Source organism: Oenanthe melanoleuca, chromosome 2, assembly GCF_029582105.1.
Source record: "Oenanthe melanoleuca isolate GR-GAL-2019-014 chromosome 2, OMel1.0, whole genome shotgun sequence".
In the NCBI taxonomy this organism is placed as follows: Eukaryota; Metazoa; Chordata; class Aves; order Passeriformes; family Muscicapidae; genus Oenanthe; species Oenanthe melanoleuca.
In genome coordinates, this window is record NC_079335.1 from 102,819,681 (window position 1) to 102,840,140 (window position 20,460).

Below are 20,460 nucleotides of genomic sequence, written 5' to 3' on the forward strand. Positions count from 1 at the left end.
CAGAGTTCCTAAAAGCTTGCAAAAGGCAGTAAGAACAGTAGGAAAAGCAGGACTGCTGGAAGGGGAGCTGATGGGTGTGCAGGCACTTGGTGCCCTCTCCTGGGCAAGACAGAAAGATCCTTGTTTAGCCAATTCAGAGTATGGCCATGGAAATGTGGTCTTCTACACCCTAAACTGATTTCTCAGATGAATCAAAGACACAGGTCAATCAGAGAGAAAGTTCACACATTCCCAGAGAAGTACTCAGCTGTTCAACTCCATTACTATTCCTGACACAGCAGGGTGTTACATCACAACATTGTTTATTATGTAACTTTTTACAATACAAACAAAAATACAGAAATGCAGTATATGAATACAGCTAAATGCAAAATGGTGATGTTTTTCCTCGAGGCCATATTCCCATTCCTAGTAAAATAAAGACTGCACACAGGTAGAAACAGGTTGGTAGTTAACTCCACAATTTTGCCTAGAAATGACCTATAAATGCATTTTCCTGCTACTTACCATAAAATGTAAAAAGGGAGTTAAAGGAAAGTTTTACTCACTGGTTCCTACCATATGAAAGAAGCTATATTCTATTTAGGAGGGCCAATATATGGAAAAATATCTAAATTAAATGTTATTACAAAAAAATGAAGCAGTAATGAGATCCTTCTGGCTAAAGAAGTTACTAAATGAGAATAGCATATATTTAAAGAATTCAAAACATAAAAGGGTTGTTATAAAAAGCTTAGGTGCACTGTAAGCTTACAACTTTTGTTTTTCCATGTGTCCTTTTAAACAATGGAAGTGTCAAAAATAGGGTCAACTGTGTTAGACTAAATTACATTATTGTATATGCTGCACTGAATGGAATTCTTGTCTTACAATAATAGAGAAGCACTGTTTGCATCATATTATGGCAATTTATCCTCATTAAAACTGTCTAGAGTCCTGCATTTTTGATATCCTGTAAACCGTCAAACCACCAGTACATGATTGTACAACAGTTAAAGGCTTTCATTTGCACGAAAATGACACCTGTTCAAAAAAAAAAAAAAAGGTACTTGGAGGTGTTATTTTTCCAAGTACACAACACCCTAGACAATTAAAGGAATCTCACTCTCCATCAAAATTAATAAAAATTTGTCATGCTGTTAAATCCATTACTGTGGGTAAGACTGGTGCAAAATTGGTCAAACGGATCCAACAAACACTGATGTCCAGTGTGCATATTGGCAACTAATACATAACTGGTGGTCAAATCGATGCATTTAAAATATCTTCCCTTTCTTCTTATTCTTTTCCAAGGTTCTAAAATGACATTAAATAATAAAAAAAAGGTTTGTTAAATAATGCATATTTGTTCTGATTTTTAAAACAAATTATATAGACATTCTAAAACAGCCATTTTAATAGGGCTTTACTGCTTTCACAATGGATGAAACTTACTATGTACACAGTATTTGCACTGTGTGAATCAAGCAATGCAGTTATCACCAGATTTCCCCTCCAAAGGGATAGGGGAATTAACCATTTTCATTCTCAAAGCTTTAATTCTTCATCTCCCAGAAGTCTGATGCAATCTAGCAATATAAACACTTATTTTTTTACTCAGATATGTTTATGTGTGGGTACCATGTTTTTGCCAGATAAAATCTGCTTTAGAAGCTAATAATCTTCCCACTATTCCTGAAATACGGTCATTTGTAACCAAAAGCAGTTCAAGATTTTTCTTGGCTTTTAAGTGACACCTCTATAGTGGTCAATGATGGACCATTACTGTCTCAGAAATTTTCTTTGAGCAGAAAGCTACAGAACTTTTACCATGAACTGCAGGACAAGACTTCAATTTACCTGGAAGAATTCTGTTGTTCCAAAATACGTTGTTGAGCCTCCCAGTTGGCTTTCTCGTCCTCAAACTGACGACGCTTTTCCTCCAATTCTTTGTGCTGTGCCTCCAAATTCTTTTTCATTTGTTCATGGCGTCGCTGCAGCTGTAGAAGATTACAGAGTCAGTAGGTACAGAAAACACAGCAACTTTTGGAACTGTACTAATAAACACCAGCAACTAAAGTTACTAATGCAACAAAACTATGTATTCTATTTTTCTTCAGAGAAAGTAGCTCAGACTAAAAACTCTAATGAAATAGATGCTGCCAATAACAGAAACCAAAAGGTTATTAATCCCATAGCTTCATTTTAAAGTTAACAGAAAATGGCCCAAATGCTGCCCCAGTTTACAAAGAGGATTTCTAAGCAGCTGCGTTTAGCAAATAAAAGGAAATTTAAAAATACTTTGGTATTTGACACAAACATTAAGCAGCAAATTACAGAGCATTTGGGTATGACTAATGCATAAAAGAGCAGGATCTTTGACTTTCTGTGGGGGAAAAAACCAAAATATTGATTTAATCCTATAGCATTAACTATGTTGTGGATCTATTTAGAAAAAAAATAAATTAAGTGGATTAATTTATTCACTAATAAAATGAATTAGTATTATTGAGGAAGCGAATTGCATACATTCCAAAACAGAGTAAGAATCCTCTCCTGCAAGTTGATGGGACAGACTGACAATCAAAATGTGCTGTCTGTGAGGATGAAAACACTTGTCAGAAGTGATTCCTTTTGGTGTAATGTTTTTGGTTTTTTTTTCTAATTGAGTTAAATCATAGAACAGTTTGGGTTGGAAGGGACCTTAAAGATCATTTAATTCCAACCTTCCTGCCGAGGGCAGGGACCCAGATGCTGAAATTCCAACTGAAAAGCAATTCCAATTCTCAGCCTTCACTCATACAAGGTCCTCTATCCCTCTAATTGTCTTGGTGGGCCTCCTCTGGACTCGCTTCTACACATCGAAATCCTTCCTGTGCTGGAACCCAGAGCTGGATGCACAGCACTCCAGGGACGGGTCTCATCACGGTGGAGTAGATGGGCAGAATCCCCTCCTTTGACCTGATGTCCACACTTCAGAAAAAGTGATGTATGACCTCCTTTTTCCTTACTCTTTTGCAAGACCCTGTTTTACACAAATCCTTGAAAAATGTATTTCCTTTACACATTTTTATGTGGCACTGTCTGTTGTCGACTTTTCTACATTTAGATAAATACAACAGAAGTTTACAAAGCCATGAATGGTGAAGAAGAAAGAAGAATGAATTGCGTGTAAATAAAAACTGGTATCAGAGGATACACTCGGTTAAAAAGTCACCAGATAGTACATGAACACCAGGAATTTTTTTTCCATGTAAGAAGGAGAATGTGGAGACCAGAAGTATGAAAGGGCTCAAAAAGATTCAAGACAGAAATTGAGGAAAGGATATGTCAAGTGACTACAAAAACCATGACCCAGATAAAACACGCATATTTAAAATCCTCAAATTGCTGACTGGTGTATCTTACTATTCATATCCCTATCTATTCAGTTCTCAAAAAGAAAAAAAATCTAGATTGATTTTTTCCTCTCACACAGTATGCCTTGGCATCTTACAGTGCCTAGGCTGCCAAGCATTCCAACTATCCTTTCAAGTTTCCTCATTTTTCCTCAAATTTGGAGACAAACTTTAAGAACTTTGACAGTTCTCTATTAGGCTTCTTGTGAGAAACTGCTTACCCAAAACTTTAAAAAACTCTTAATTTTTAAGTAAAACTTAAACTTTTAATTATAATAGTCCCTTAAAAAGATCATTTTCAGAGACCCTTGAAGCCTGCAAAAAAATTGGTTTCACTGTGAGGACTTCACCTGGAGATGACAGAATCTGGAGCTAAGTATCCATAAAATTTGTTCAAATGATACCAGAACACTGACAAAAACAAATCCCCGACTCTTCTTTAGCCTAGTAATTCTAATTTAGGTGATGTCCTATAGGCATTGCGTCCAATTCCTGAAATACTTTTTCAATACACACAACACATGATCATTATTGCATTAGCTTATGTAAGGCATAAAAGTCTCAAGAAGAATAAGCACAAAATGTTCTGAAGGGAGAAGAAGAGGGTAAGGAAGTTCAGGAGTATTTTAACATACTATGACTGAAAATAAAAATAGAATGCATGTGAACATTAAAATTACATTTTAAATTTAGGCTTATACCATTTCAGCAAAGGCAACAAGCTGAGAAAGAAAAACGGTATTGTCTTTACACATATAAACCAATGTGGAATCAATTACGTTGCAAAGTCTTGGCAAAAAGTCCCATCTCTACACTTGTTCAGCCTCAAGTTATATTGGTGTTTTAAACACTTTGATTACCTCAGCTTCAGAGTCCTTCAGTTTCTGAACTTTTTCTTTGACTTTCATCTCAAACACCTGTTCCATTTCCATTTCCATTTTTTTCATTTTGGCTACATGCTCCCTCCTTTCCTCCTCCATCTGTGCCAACGGGCTCCTGCCATAGATCCAGAAGAAACAGTTAGCTAATAAGAACTCTTTTCCCTGTTTGTTAGATTAGGGTATCTGGAAAAAGCCAGACAAAAATACTAATGCAGTAAGAGAAACACAATGCTGTAGGCACTGATAGCTTAAATTCAATTTGCATTACTGTATTAACTGTTTAGATGAGATTTATTCAAAATGATATTTCATACTGTGTCTTTTCCTCCCACACAATTGATTTATACTACATTTAGGTTAACAGAAACTCTTGACTTTCTATCTGTAGAACCACCTGGTCATAGGAAGAGAGGAAATCAATGTTATAACAAGAAAAAGAAAATCAGCATCTTCCAAGTGATCTTCAGGCATCTTTTCCTTTCCCATAATTCAAAAATATAAAAAAAATTAATGGATATAATAAGAAAATTAGGAGCTCTGCAGGCTAAAGTTCTATTTTCTCTCCAGATCTTCCCTCTTTCCAAGTGAGCCCAAGAGACATTTAACATTAGAACTGTGTTGAATGCTCTGGTCAGTTTTAAAGAGAGATCAGCTTCAAAAGAAAAGTTTGGGCAACTGAACATCAGTACTTCAAAGTGTTAGTTGGAAGGTTTTCCTTCAGAAAGCTATTAATAAATGTAATGTATAAAAATAATGTACATTAATTTTTCCATATACTTTATGGTACAACTTCCTGGATTGATACTTACTGAATTTTTAAAGCTATATAAGCCTGCTACCCATGTTATGGTGATTTGGGTTTTAAACAGTAAGTTTCACTGTATATATCTAATAAAAAACCATGATGATTGAGATCTACTGATGATTTTTTAAAGTCATCTACTGATGAGTTTTTTTAAGACTCTGCTGCTCCACAAAGAGCAATCAAAACCAATCACTGACCACTTGTTTCAGTTTCGAGTATCTATGGCTTAAAAGGACAGAGTTTTAACTATTGTGTTGGCAAAAATGAAGAACTGATTATATTTGGAATTGTTACAATCAATCAGCAGAGGATGCCTAATATATACATTAAACTGAATCTGAATTAATAGTTGCAATGCTTGGACTTGTGAGTAAGATACTGTATAATATGCAAAACTGAAATAGGCCTTCAGTTCAATTTTTTCTTTAGTCTTTCAAAAGGCCAACTGCTGGCAATCTTTTACATGGAAAAAATTTATGGTTAAACACAGGTGAGGTACAATAATGCACAAAAATACTAAGGAAGTGAAAGAAGAGATGAGTAGCAATATTTGTGGAAGTTAAGCATCTGTTAAAACAAGACTATTTTCTTCAAGAGATGTAAAGTTCTCAAATGCATCTGCTCTTCAAAATTAATCTACAAAGTAGAATAAATATTGAGGAATCATTGCTGCAGTTTTAACTTGAAAGGGGTGCAGAACTGTTCTTTTATTGCAAACTTAGTAATCTAATGGGGATGTCATGCAATCTGTATTTAAGAGAGTGGTAAAAGTAAGTCTGCACAGAAAATCTGATTAAACTGACAAGGAAGCATTTACAGAGCTGAGAGCTTTACAACATACATCACAACTGGTTTTGTTAGGTCCTAAGTATGTGACACAGGTAAAAGCACATCACCCTGTATTTCAGGACAAAATTATACAAGGGATTTAAACAACAACAAACAAACAAACAAAAACATACACAAAAAAAGAGCTGAAAGAAAAGAAAAACACATACCACTAAACAAAGATATAAAATGTATAACATTTAACTGATTTCAGAGGACATGTGCTCTAATAACAGTTCTTTACATTATTCTGCAAAAATTAAAAATTATTGTAGATATGTGCAAAGTAGAACCTCTGCAAGCAGGTAGTAAGATAAAATCATGGTCAGAAATTATCAAGGTTACTAAATCCCCAATTCAATGAAGAACTGTAAATTTACAGGTATGGATAAAAATTCCACTAATTCTTTATAAGCATCTATATAAAGATGACTGAGCTATGGACAGAAACCAGGGGAATTCCATAATTTATGTACTTCCAGTGATTTTTGAAATTTGACCAAATTTGACTTGAATCTTAGCCAAAAGTTTTCTACAGAGGATGGGTTTTTACAGAGGTATTTGTCACTGTAAGCATTTATAAATTCCTAAAATTTACAGTAGCACAGCTTTAGGGGAAAAAAACCAAACCAACTGCTAATGGAAAAAACAATGCCAGGAGCAGGGTATCAGGAAACTGTTTTAAATTTGAAACACCGAACAGTGAAATCCTCTTTGTGTTTATAAAATTTTTGTCTTAAGTTTTTTGGAAAAATTTAAATGACCACTTACATGCCTTCAACTGTGTCAAATCTAAAAAACAAAAAATACAGAGGCTTAGCATAGCATGCTTAAATAAAACCACAAAACTAAAAAGCAGTAATTAAAAAAGTAAATTCAATATTATTAGATTCCTAAAGCTAATTATGTGCTCCCCCAAAAGCAGATTTTTCATACTAAAAGGAAAAATTGTTAGTTAAAGCTAGCTATATTTATTTCAAATTCAGTTAGTTGATCACTACATCATGTCAATATTAACACAGGTTTGATGTGCAGATGCTTTCAGGAATAGTTTTCCTACAACACCTATGCTTTAAAAAAGATTTTAAATATTTTAGTGACATGAACAACCACTTGCTCTAAACAAGTTTTCGGAAACCAATGTCACCTAGAGGCTTATCTCCTCGTTTAGAATCTGTCAGCTAGCAGAGTTCAGTGTATTGAATGCCCGGGAATGTTCAGACGCTGCAGAAAGAGCACTTGGCTCCCACGGCCAGCAGAGGTCTCAGCGGCGGCTCGGCTGCAGCACCACCACCTCACCGCGACGCTGCACTCAGCGTGCCTCGGCTCAGCGAAAAACGGGCTGAATACAAGCTCCCATCTCACCATCCTCTCACATGGGCTTCATGGCATTAGAGCCGTTTCACAGAACTCGCCAAGAATACAGGCAAAAGGAGAGCTGGAAGTGGTCCAGGTTTAGCAGTCAGAGAGACTAGAACATTGTGTATTTTGTTACCCTGGATCGACGATAGATAAGACCCATCTTTACGATGTATAATATGACTTTCAATAAAAGTAAGATTTTACATTTAAATTCACTGAAGATGGCAGCTTCATACAGCAAACCAAAAAGATTTCTCAAATTACAACATCTGAATTTTAGAGCATGCCACATAGTACACGTGAAATTACAATTACTACACAATTTAAAGAGACAAGTTATCTACATATGTGAAGACTACCGTGACAATATTTTTTTTTTAATGATTAGGATGATATTGAAAGTTTGAAAAAAACAGACTAAACCTCAAATACAAAAAAAAAAAAAGCTCCATAACCATGGAAAATACATGTTTTGCATTGCCCCTAAGTAAAGAAGTTACTTACAGAACAGACAAGTTTCACCAAATCAAAGGAAGCAAATCAGAGTTAAGATTATTAACTGGACAGAAAAATGTTTCAATTCATCTGCACAGTATTATTAAAATTTGTAGCATATACTTCTATTTGTTTTCACATCAGCATTTTTGCCCAAAGAAATATGTTAACAGCTGCATGAAAAACTGAATCCGCTAGGATCATAAAAATACAGCTGTTTAAAGGTACAAAAGGTCAATCCGGCCTCCAACAGCTGCCAGCAGGAGATACTTTTGGAAAAGTACAAGCACCACTGCATGTCTCCTGGTATGTCTGCCCTCCCAATTTCTCAAAAACCAGCAGAGTTCAGGAGTTTTCAGAGCCAGAGGGTGTATCTGTGTTTAACCAAATGCTTGTAATGCCACCAGACAGCATCACAGCATGTCTCTATTCTCACACAGAGATACAGGATCTATCTCCCATGCAAGAAACAATACTGCCCCAATTTGAGACAAAGACAATTCTTTCAAATGGCCAGCAGGCAAGCACAAAATTCCTAAGGAGAGGCACAGATAAACTGTTAAAATCTGTTCCTCCCCCTCAGTTTCCAGGAGGCACATGGTTATCAGGAAGATGCCTTCTATGCTGCTTCAACTATAGTAGATTAAAAAACCGAAAGCTACAAAACATACTGAAGCCAAAAAAGCATGTTAAAGCTTAAAAAAAAACCAAAACAAAACAAAACAAAAAAAAAAAGCTGCAACTCAACTATATGGTTAAGGTACAAACAGAAAAATAGCACCAGCTGCTTCATAACCAGCACAGGCATTCAAGAATTTCATGTCAGCCTATGTTCTGGGGAATAAACTCTTACAAAATCTTCAAAATAGTCTTTGTGAGTTTGGAATACACTTGGCCATCTTTCAGAAGGCTGAACCAAACTGCAATTATTTACTCACTCTCTTGAACAAAAAAAGCCAAACCAAACAAAACCCTGATAGCAAAGAGCACCAATTGTATTTATTCATCGCTGAACTGCAGTACTGCAGTGTTCCAAGCAAGAGATTTCTAATGGAGAAAATAGTTCCAGAAGGCACATTCACCTGGAAATATTCAAGACAGCACAGTGATCTAAAGTGACAGGAGATGCAAAGTGAGCATGCTTCGGAAAGCAAAGTAATTACAGACCCTTATAGTTGTAGGTTCTGGATCAAAAAGAAGTATCAGGAGTGCTATCGGAAACTAAGTGGGGTGGAGGGGGGAATGAAGGTCACAAAGAGTTTTGAAACCTACTCAAAGATGTATTCTTGTATAAAATAACAACTTATTGTGTCTGCAAGATGGGAAAAAAATAATTTCAAATAGTCACTCTCTTGTTATTTTTAAGAATGCAGAATAATCAGTCCTTATATGGATGAGGTAACATATTGAGCTTGTAGGTGCAGACTAACACAAATCTAAGCAGGCACAAAAACAGTCAAAGTGTTGTCCCTAAAATTCAGATTTTCCAAAACCTAAGGAAAACATACTAAGATTTTGAAAGGCATGTAAGAAACTCCAGTCTTCAATGACACACTCACAGAAAAATGTAAACAACTTCCTCTGATATCCCAAATAACAATGTGGAAAAAAGATTAACTTTCCAGTACAGTAACAGCAAATAATAGTACAGTGAAAAGTATAGTAATAGCAAGTTAGAAGTCCTTGAGAAAATGCAGAATTTTCTCTTCTGCACTCCTATTACTACATTTTCACCTGATATACTTGCTACGTGCACTCATACGAGTCAGGGATAACATGATGGCAAGAAACATGACACAATGTTATGGACACATGTATTTGAAAACTAGTATTTTTAAGACTTGACCTCATTAGAAACTCTACTTAAATGCAAGTACACTTCTGAAGAGTTGCTATAACTGACATAAACTATTATATTTTTTGTCAGTGCTGAGCAGGGAAGTCTCATGTAGACTCACAGTAAATTAAACTAAATCACATCCACTTAAATCTTTCCCTCAACTTCTAAAGCATTAGAAGAGTGTAGAATAGACATTTCTTTAGTAAAAAATGGCATTGTAGCTATCATATGGATGCAAATAGCAGGCATTTCCAACTAATTTCAGGGATCTTTTTCAAAAAGAACAGCTGTAACTGTCCATACCATTAGCTGAAAAGAATAGTACCCTATATTTTGATTGAGAAATTTGTACTTAAAAATAGTACAAAATAAGAGCACCATTAATTATAAATTAATCACTAATTACTATTGATGCAGTTACTACATGCAGAGCAGGATCTTTTAGTGTAGCTATTCTCAAATAGCATTATACAATTCAGAGTATAGTAGAGCCTACTTTTAAATCTTTCAATAACTTCATCAGGTTGGCAAATAACTTCTTGTCAGAGGTAATAAACATGAAATATCAGAGTTTGAAAAAACAGCTACAAAAGCCCCCAAACACTGCATTGCAACTCCCTTCTCACAAAAGATAATGATGTTACAGTAATTCCCCTACCATGATAAGCAGCCATATGAATAGCCAGAGCAGCATTTCAAAGATGACAGTAGCAGGTCTGCTTTTTTGGAGTTTCTAAGCAAATATTAACCCATTCTTCTTAAAAACATCCCTAACACAGAGTATTGATCATTCATGCAGAAGAACCAATAATTCCACAAGGAACATACAAACCAAAATATAAACTAATGCATAAAAACTTTGCAGTACCAGTGAAACACAACTCAGAGTAAATGTAACAATTCTCTTCAAAACTGAATCTATTATTTAATAGTTCAGTGAAACTAGTGTAAACCTTCTTGAAAGAGGAAAAAAACCCCAAATTACAAATAAACAAGAGGCATATAGTTTCAGACACAGCAGAGAGGCAACTGACTGAAGGCTACATACATATAAACCCACTGGCACTTCTCAAAAAATCCAAAACTGAAAATACCACTGCACATTCACAAAACAAGTCAACCAAAAAAAAAGAGTAAAAAAATTAAAGTGCAATACAGCCTTAACAGGAACTTACTTTGTTAGCTGCCCTTTATTTTTGTTGTTGTCAACACCGTTGTATGTAACAGCTGCCAGTTTTCTGCTTCTGTAGTTCTCATAATGTACATTGTTAGTGACATCCTTCAGGTCCTGCATATGAGTTCTGTCAATAAGAGTAATTTATCAGCTTAGTGTACAAATACAAAATACTATCTGAAAAAATCAGTCCCTCTTCATTCTGCAGATTGTCTTGAATTAAATTATATTCCTCCAAAAATGTCCTATTCCCCACAATGTTGTTAACTCTGCCATTTAAATTGGAGTTGTCAAGACAGCAAAGGCACCGAAATATCAGATTATTTTGCACCAAAAGGTTGCAATATTCCAAACACTAACTTAGAGGACCAGTCTTTAGAAAGTTTGAGTTTTGTGGATAAACTTGAAGGTACTTGATAGGTAGATAAGAAAACGGTACATTACTACTGTTGTAGGTGAGAAAAAGCATGGCAAGACACAACAAGCCAGAATTTCCTAGTTTCTATCTTTTAATTCTACAAAAGCTAAAAGTTAAGTTCAAGACTAACTTAAAAGCATTCACTTCTTTTCACAATTTTCCATTGTCAGCCTAGAGAAAAGCTTAAGAATCAAACTAACAGTTTTTACAGCAGATGTCACGTAGTGGACTGGTGGGACCATAGGACTCAGCACCTAACACAACAAAGCACAGGCAATCTTGCTTTAGGTAAATTTTCAGTGCTAAAGTTTTTAGAAAATGCCTACAACTAAGTACATATCAGCACTACAGCAAGCAGTTATCATAAATAACATAAATAACAAGTTATCATAAAATATAAGGTAACTGTTTACAATTAAAAATAAGGGAATTCATATGAACTCACTATCTCAAGTTCTTTTATTTCCAGTATGACTTCCCAATCTCTCAGGTATACCACTAAACTAATGTTACCTGTCAGTTATTTACCTTATCAACATGTTCCTCAGAATTGTGAAGTCACAGTGTTCACCATTTTCAACTGCAAGAAGAGGTAAGCTTTTGTTAAGATGTCAACCGAAATCTGTACATTACACAGAGGTAAGATGTCACCCATCTACATTCATTCCAAACACAAATTACTCCCATAGCCTTTCCTTACTTAAACAACAGAAGGAAAGCATTAATGTGTCTTACTAGCAGAGTTTCTACGTGCCCTAAGCCATATTGGCAAACTGTACTCTGAGTCAGTGCAGCAGAATAAACTACCACAACAGAAGCACACTTTTGCCAGTTTAAAACTGTTTGATCCTTTGGCTGACTGCTAGCACAGTTGTGTAAGGATCAAGACACTCAGTGAAAAAACCTATTTGTCCATGCCCAGTAAATTGCAGAAGTCTTAATTTTAATTTTAGCATGGATTTAGTCCTTTATTAATGAAGCAAAGGAAGGTTGTGTACTGAATTTGATGCACCCATCTACAGATCAAGAGAGAGATGGCGGCTGTCATTAGATGCCACCTATTCTACCGTGCCTACCACCCCACTAAAGCAGGAAAGGCTGATGCTGTGAGAGCATTTCCCTGAGAGATCATGAAATGACACTGGAGAAAAATGCATGCTCCAGAACTCCCTGATGTGCAGACAGAGAAGGCAACACACAAAGCTCTTAGCACACAAAAAAGCAAGGCATAGGGCAGGTTCCAATGTGCCTCTGAAGTAGAGACACACATTTTCACGGCAAGGAGGGGAAAAAAACAGGATGAAGGAATTAAAATAGCCCAAGCAAATTCAGTGAATCCTACAGAAAAATGCAAAACATTGCCACTCTATGTGTTCATTCTTTCATCTGCACTCCTGCATTATTTTATTCCATGGTTTTACACAGACTGATAAATTCTGCTCAGATGGTACGTGAAGTTGTACTTTCAAAAAAGCATCATCTCTGTCATTACCTGATAGACTGAAAGCCACTCCAAGAGGTTCCTTTTAGTTAGGCTAGCTCTTCCCTTCCAAAAGTCATATAATCACAAACATGAAACCTTCCAGAAGTTTGTTTTAAAATAAATGACACCATTTTGCACATCTCCAAATGCCAACAGAAGAGCCTGAAATAAAGCTTGATCTTTTCTGATGCAGCTGGTTTTTACTTTCTGACAAACCTCATTTCCTGCCAGACATGCACTTCAGAATGTTACAGCATTCCTTTTTAAAACACTGGTCCATACACTCCTTGTTGATTGCATTTTTTTGGTCTGTTTTACACTGCATCAAATTTATAGTCCATTGCCCTTGGAAGGCAGAAGTAGTGAGGGAAAAAATAGTCTCTTTATTCAATACAGACACACCAAAGGAAAAAACTCAATGATCATGGAAAAACAGTCCAATAGTGATCGCTTTATTATAGAGCATGGTGCAAGTCATGCCATGTGGCATTTGAACTATATGAATGGCACTAAAGCACAAGAAATGGCTGCCACAAGAACATGCAGTTATCTTCAAGTCTCAACAGCAGTAAAAAATAAGTTTTAAAAAAAATTTTAAAACTAAAAATTAAAAAAAAATTACAAGGACTATTTATTACCACGTACCTTTCTGCTGCTACACCCCTTAAGCATCTAAGCACTTAAGGCTCAGATGTTTTGAGAAAAATTGTATTTATGACAATTTAACTGATCAAATTAATATTTATAACGTGACTGCTCTAGAAAGAAGAATTTAATGCACAGGTTTTAGATGAAGATAATTAAGGTTAAAAGGCTAGAAAACAATGGTAATTTAACAGTTTAACAACTGTAACTTAACAGTAATTTAAATCATTACCTGCGATAAATTACTACAGGTTTTACAATTTCTCACTGAGGCTTTTATCAGAAATCTGCTTACAAAGTTACATGTTGCTAGAACCTTTACCTTGTTCCAATATTGTCAAAATAACAAAATTATATATTCAATTAATTTCCAGATGAAAGACCATTCAGATCAAGCATTTCAAACACAGACTCATGTCTAGTAAGTTTTAAATGGATTTAAAAAATCATAAGAAAGCCTTACCTTCTGCAACACCCCATGGGTACTGCCTTCCTCTAACTCTCTTGCCATTGACTTCAATGATCGTATTACTACCTACCACAGCAAGAGGTAAACGGTCCTACAAGATAAAGTATGACTTTAAAAATCAAAATCTGCTGCCAAAACATACTGAAAGCACGCCCATGTATCAACCTGATGTAAATTAGGTCAGTGCAGTGTAATGCAGCTAACCCAAAAGTGCAAGAATAGTGATGTTTATTGACCTCTGCCTAGTTTAATGACTTATATATACACACACTCCCTCTGAATTCCTTATGCTGCTGGATTCTGTAAATCTAGTTAAGGAACAGAAATAAGTGTTACTTAGTAAGCTAAGCAAGAGGCAAACCATTTCCTGTTTACTCAACTGCACAATTATTTACCAAATCACACACACACTGGCTACAAGGGCTGTTGCTTTGACTGGATCTTGTACCGAGTTTTTAAAGGTTTGGCAAAGAACTACTTTAAGTTCTTGTTTTCAGCTGAACTGAAAATGCCTCCAGTATAACAAGCAACAAAGGAGCAAAGAGCAGCTTCAAGGGGCAGAAAGGGACAGAGTACAAAGCTCAGTATTCTGCACTTTTGTCTTCGCTTTTATTCTGCTCTTCTCTAGGCTTAGTCCCAGAATATCTTCCATTTTTTGTCCTATTTGTATTTATCTCTCCTAGGAGATTTACCGTGTAACGAAAAAATTTAGAAGCTCTTACAAGCTGTTATAGCTACTGAACAAACAGAAGCAAGGCTCAAGAAACATACACAACATGGACTCCAACATCAAAGAACAAATTAAAAACATAAGTAAACTAAGAATAAGCCTTTTAACAGCTTGACAGTCGTTTAGATTTTCTCTAGTCATTTATCTCCATTAAGGTTTCAGTGTGTCAATCAGCCAGAGAGCTATTAGCTGTAATATGTGCGTAGCACACACATCATGCTACTGTACACTTCTGTCTGAAAGGTGTCTTGTCTCCCTCAAAGCTCAGAATCAAAAAAAAAAGTGGTAGTCTGTGAAGGGTGAACAGAAGTCAAGTAAGGATGAATTTTAAAAGGTGATCTTTAAGAGTTCATTAATGAACATGTGATCTAGTGTTCTCATTCTGAATTTTAGCCATTGAAGGACTTATCTGACTTAATAGTATCATTCTTTGCTTCTCATAAGGAACACTGACCCTTAGAACAGCTTTACACCTGATTTCTATCTTCTAAACATTTTGGTGGTCTCTTCATTGTTGACTGAACACTTTTCGAACTCAACCCCCTCTTGCCCCTCCACAAGCACTTTTTCAAAAGAAAAAGTTTAGCTTACCTTTATCTTTTTAACAATCTTATTTTCTTCTTCATCATCTGTTTCTGGAAATTCATATATTTTAATTTTGTGTTCTTGGATTTCTTTCATTATCTAGAAACAAAATTATTATTTGTTTGAGGATTTCATACTTTATAACAGCCTGATTTTTTTTGCTGCAGTCTGATTCTTCTCCTCTTGTTAGATAAGTAAAACCCTTTAGATTAAGGTGACTTAAATTACAACGTAAAACTTGCAGATGTTTAACACCCTCAGGCGACCCCTAATGGGAATTCTACCTGCATAGAATTAGGTGCAAAACCTAAAAAACAGTCCAACCAGTCTTGCAATTTGGTCCCTTAAAAAAAGCCAGGTACTTGAATAGATAATTGCAGGCACCTTTAGTCTTTGAGTTCCCACAACACCTACTGCTGCCACTGATATTCTTTTCTGTTTCTAGCATATCTGAGCATCAGTTGCTTGAAGCAGGATCACCTGCCTATTTTAACAGAGCTTGTAACTGATGGACTAACTCTAGGAGTTTGCAGTGTTGAAAAGCATCTGTGAGTAATAATCAAAATTTAAGAATTAACTGAGAGCATCATCAATAAAGTGACTGTCCTGTTTTGATGCTCTATTTGTCTGAATGGTATTTTTAAAAACAAGCTGATTAGTTTTGTAGAATTTTAAGACAGAAAAATATTAGACAATTTAGCTGACAGCTGCACTGCAAAACCAAGGGGCTATTTCTGGCTCATGGGTTTGCAGTCTTAAGAGAAGTTAAGTTTCCAAATCATGAAAGGACTTGTTTTTAAAGTTTGGTTAGGGAAAGTCCCCCATATTTAACATCCACTTATTGATAAAGCTGCTTATATACTTAGAAATATTCTGTGTTCTACCATTTTTTCCTTTCATATTTTCATCTAATTTTTAATCTTATCTAATTAAATCAAGAGTTTTACACACGCCACCTCTTAATGCCACCTTCTTTTCAGAACTCTGTGTTCTTCTAAACTCGGACTAGAACTAGAGTTCGATAAAACAAACTTTGTCGTATCTTGTTCTGGGTCCTCCTTGTCCTCTTCATACAATACTACAAAGCTGAACTGTTCTACCCTGACCATATAGCTGAAAATAAAACAAACCATCTGTAGACCCTCACAGCAAATATATTCTACAAATACAAAGACATTATATCAGTTGTATCTATGTCAGAATCATCTCAACATCTTTAAAATTTATTACCATGCCCAAGAGTGAACAGGTCTACTGATACCTGAGGTATCTTTAATAATAACAGTGCATCAACATGGAAGTGAATACCACAATTCAATCAGTAATACTGTAATACTGCTGAATACCTTTTGTTTTTTTAACACACTTCTGTTAGGCACCTAAATCTTGAAAGCTTCTTTCCTCCCTTACTGATTTTTATCTCAGCAGTGAATTATTTCACTTGCCAAGAAACATACTATACTTGAAACCTCTTCCCCTGAGGACAGAAACAAGATTATTTCACCAAGAATTATAATTAGATCTAGAGATCTTTGCTGTCTCAAGTTATTGCTTCGGGGTTTAAACTTTGTATGTAAGTTAAATCTCACCATTTCCATAGGGATCAACTTCCTAAATTATCCTATGTTGTAAATACTAATTTTTCAACTCACCTGTTTTTTAAATTGTTGGCATTCCTCAGGTGTAAGTGTGTCTGCTTTGGCAATAAGTGGAATGATATTCACTTTTTCATGCAGGCGCTTCATAAACTCTATATCCAAAGGCTTAAGCCTGAAATACAGCATTAGAGCTTTGCAATTCGTATTAATTAAACGAGATTGTACAAATGATGAAGTTTGTCCTGACAACTACTCTTAGTACATTGATTTATGAGTGACAACGACTGAAAATGAAAAGGCGACCTGTAATTATTACAGGAAATCTTCTAAATTGTATAATACAAGAGGAATAAGTGGCAAGTTAATATTACTAGCAGTCATGATTCTTCTATTAGTTGAAAGTACACTCATTTAAGCAAGAGATAAGAACTCTCCTATGAAGGTAGTAAAATTTGTGTCATTAGCTGGAAGGTAATCCCTCTTAAAGCCTGACTGATAAGAGCTCACAGTTGTGAATTATGCTCTGTTCACACATCCAGTTGCAGGTTCTGAAAGCCATGTCTCAGTATACTTCTTGAAAGTGGGCTAGGAGACTTTTTCTTTTAAGACCTGCAGATTGTTGAAGATGGTAACCTCTGTTGCCTATGTACAAATGAATTAGAAAAATCTCATCTCTAAATTGGTATGTAAAACAAAAAGACAGTTATGAAAGTGGATGACAATGACCATCATATGGGTATAGGATGGCTGCATGGTAGTATATTCACCATGTATATGGATCAAAGTGGTCAGTATTTCCTGTTTCCTGAAGTAAAACTTGAGAGAGGTTTTGATGCATTAATGATAGCAAGTTAATCAGGCTTAAAGGATTCACTTAGAGGATTTAACAAGATTATTCTTCATCTAAAACAAATTAGTATTAGGAACACTAAAACCAGATTAATTTGGTATTGAAATTTCTGAAAACCATACATAAGAATGAAGAAAATGTTCAAGAACACATATTAAACTTCATTTTAATATTTTCTACCCATCACTGATTTCACCAGTTCTCAACATGTGTCCATTAAATAGCTAACATTAAGCACATCTATATTATAAGCACTTTTTTGGTTATCCATTCACCTTAATATGCTTTCCCTCTGCTTGCTTTAAAAAGCTACATAGGGCAACAACACTTAGTTGAAGAGCAGCTGCCAAAGCAGAGTTTTTCATAAGGTCTGCTCACCTAAGGACTTGAGAGTTTACAGTGGAGACTGCAGCAGGAAAGCTTTACATAAAAAAACCAAAACTGCAGAAAGACTGCCATCATCGCCCCAATTCACTTACCTGGAAGGCTCCTCCTGCCCCACCACTCTCTCCCCCCTGCTTCCACAGAAACCAATTCAATCATTTCACATGTTTATGGCAACACTAGCTAAAAAAATGGTGGGTTGCATTACATGGAAGGACCTTAACTGTTGGGGTTTGTTTTTTTTTAATTTCTAAATTTCTAAAGCAGGTTTTTACAAATGCATTAAAAGCACAAGCAGAAGTAAGTTCACCTGCAAATGCTTTAATTCAACGTAAATATAATTATGCATTAAGAGTAAAGAGGACACTCTTTAGATGTGCTGCTGTCTGCAGAAGAAACAGGAGCTAAGACTGCATCACCACAAAAACCAGGTAGGAAGTGAGCTCTGTCCTTTCAGAGAGGGCAGCATCTTAAAAGAGGAAATGAATGCTAAAAGTAGCACCAATTTTCTTCATTAACTTCCTTACTGAGATGACAATTTTAAGCATTTATTCAAGGAATTGAAAAACAGTATGCAAACCTAGCAAAATTTTACACCTTTTTCTCCCCTAAAAATAACATTAAATACCTGTACAAGGAATATACTTTTACAGTTTTTAGACTCACAAATTTAGTGACCAAATCTTAATCCATCAGAAATATTACTTTTCTTTTTCCTTATGAACAATTTATACCTCCCACTAATTTAGGAAATTCTGAGAGATATGGGGGTGTGGAGGGAAGACATGTTTTTTGAAGAATCGGAAAACTAGCTCAGAAATGAATAACACAAGGAATCATCTTCCTTTTATTTTAATTACATTTTGGATTTGCACACTAGTAAAATGGTAGTCAAGAATTCAAGTGTTTGCATTTAAAACTGATATGCATGTTGAACAAAACTGGCACTACAAATGTGCCTGTTGAACAACAGCAAAATACTTAATAAAGGCAAGTCTACATAAGAAAAACTCCACCCTCTGACATTTCTTTCCATATTTGGAAGCATATGTACAGTTCAAAATTATTAGACCCATTCCAATGCTAGCTACAGAAGCCAAGTATAACAGCTGGCATTTTTTACTGCCTGAGGAATACTCTTTAAATTCCTTCAGCACTCCACAAAGTTTTACTGGTTTTGACCTACACAGTAGAATAGACTTATCTTCATCTCCTGGTTTTGAAGGTGTAACTCAAGCATCTTTGACAAATTTAATCATGATACCATGATAAAAAGATACAGTTTCAGATAGTTAATCTGTACCTAATACATCCTGAAAATGCAGTTCTCGCTGTCTACCACTAGATAGAAGTCTGATCAAGTGAAAACTAAGCAGAAATACAAGATAACATAATAACTGAAAAAAATCTGCAATGCCTATAGCAGAATTGCCACTAGACAAAATACTACACACCAAGTGAATTATGGCATGCTTATAAGGAAGCATGACACTTCCCATCTTCAATTTACATTAATGGGAGGAAGAATGGAAAAGAAAAATCCTGTTGCTTGACACGTGAACCAGTTTCTTCTAATGTGATCTAAAGACATACAGATCACAAACAGACGTGGCACTTGTGAATGTCTTTGTATTTTTCATTGCTAAAATTCTATTTCTCTTGTTATGCAGGTAATGTGCACTCATATTTTCTGGTGTTTGGCTTGCTAATATTTGACAAGCCAAAGTAAACTCATCTTTGAAATAAAGCATTATCTGCAGGCCATTAAGAAAATCCGCTTTGGAACTCAGATTGACAAATTTGGATATTTATCTGAGATAAGAGAGAATGAAAACATAAAATACACTAATACAAACCCATGTCCCGAAGGAGCAATGAAGTATAAACAACACTGCACTCTATTATCAGGCATCTGGCGTCTGTTCACTCGAGATTCTGCATTCAGGTAGTCCTCAAATTTACTGTCAATGTAGTCAATAACTGGCTGCCAGCTGCAGAGATTACATGAATAAAAAACTTAAGTTACATTATTTAAATGAAGAAACCTTGTTTTGCTAAGAAATAGATGTTCACAATTTCCCCACAGCTTGGGGTATTCTGTTTTGCTTTTCATTTACTTTTTTTAAATTAAGATACTTCAACACTGCAATTGACCAACTCCTCAATCTAAAATTGAGTTACATAGGTCTGAAGATAGAGCATGTGAGTCCACTGAAAAAACCTTTCAAACACAACCACCTTCATTGTAAAAGCATTAAACAGATTACTTCAGAAGTGTAGCTAAAGGAATATGCTTCACTGATCACGTCTTTTGACAGCACAGAAGACGGTTCTGCACCCTGCATGTGTGGATAAAGAGCCAAATGCACCATTCAGTTTAAGGGCTGACTTCAAACAAGTTATAAAGGTTATATAAAGTTATAAGGGACTTGGAATTACAGTAGTTAGAAGTTTTCAGTTAAATGAAAAGTTTAAAAGTGTTAGTATTTTAACTGAATATCAAAGCCTGCATTTTCAAATATATCACAAGGTATTA

At 35.4% G+C, this 20,460-nt stretch overlaps 1 protein-coding gene across 2 annotated transcripts in view; it reads right to left on the reverse strand.

Moving 5' to 3' along the window:
* Positions 1-283: 283 nt before the first annotated feature.
* SEPTIN7 (septin 7) overlaps positions 284-20,460 on the reverse strand; it is a 61,395-nt gene continuing 41,218 nt past the window's right edge. The window contains exons 4-13 of one of the 2 annotated variants that reach the window (XM_056486059.1): positions 19,781-19,915; positions 16,745-16,862; positions 15,099-15,191; positions 13,772-13,868; positions 11,709-11,760; positions 10,764-10,889; positions 6,663-6,683; positions 4,238-4,373; positions 1,840-1,979; positions 284-1,296 (exon numbers count right to left, since the gene is read on the reverse strand). In XM_056486059.1, the coding sequence (XP_056342034.1) occupies positions 1,257-1,296; positions 1,840-1,979; positions 4,238-4,373; positions 6,663-6,683; positions 10,764-10,889; positions 11,709-11,760; positions 13,772-13,868; positions 15,099-15,191; positions 16,745-16,862; positions 19,781-19,915 (958 nt within the window). In that variant the 3' untranslated portion in view covers positions 284-1,256. The remainder of the gene's footprint in view (positions 1,297-1,839; positions 1,980-4,237; positions 4,374-6,662; positions 6,684-10,763; positions 10,890-11,708; positions 11,761-13,771; positions 13,869-15,098; positions 15,192-16,744; positions 16,863-19,780; positions 19,916-20,460) is intronic. The other variant, XM_056486060.1, reaches the window with a different exon arrangement.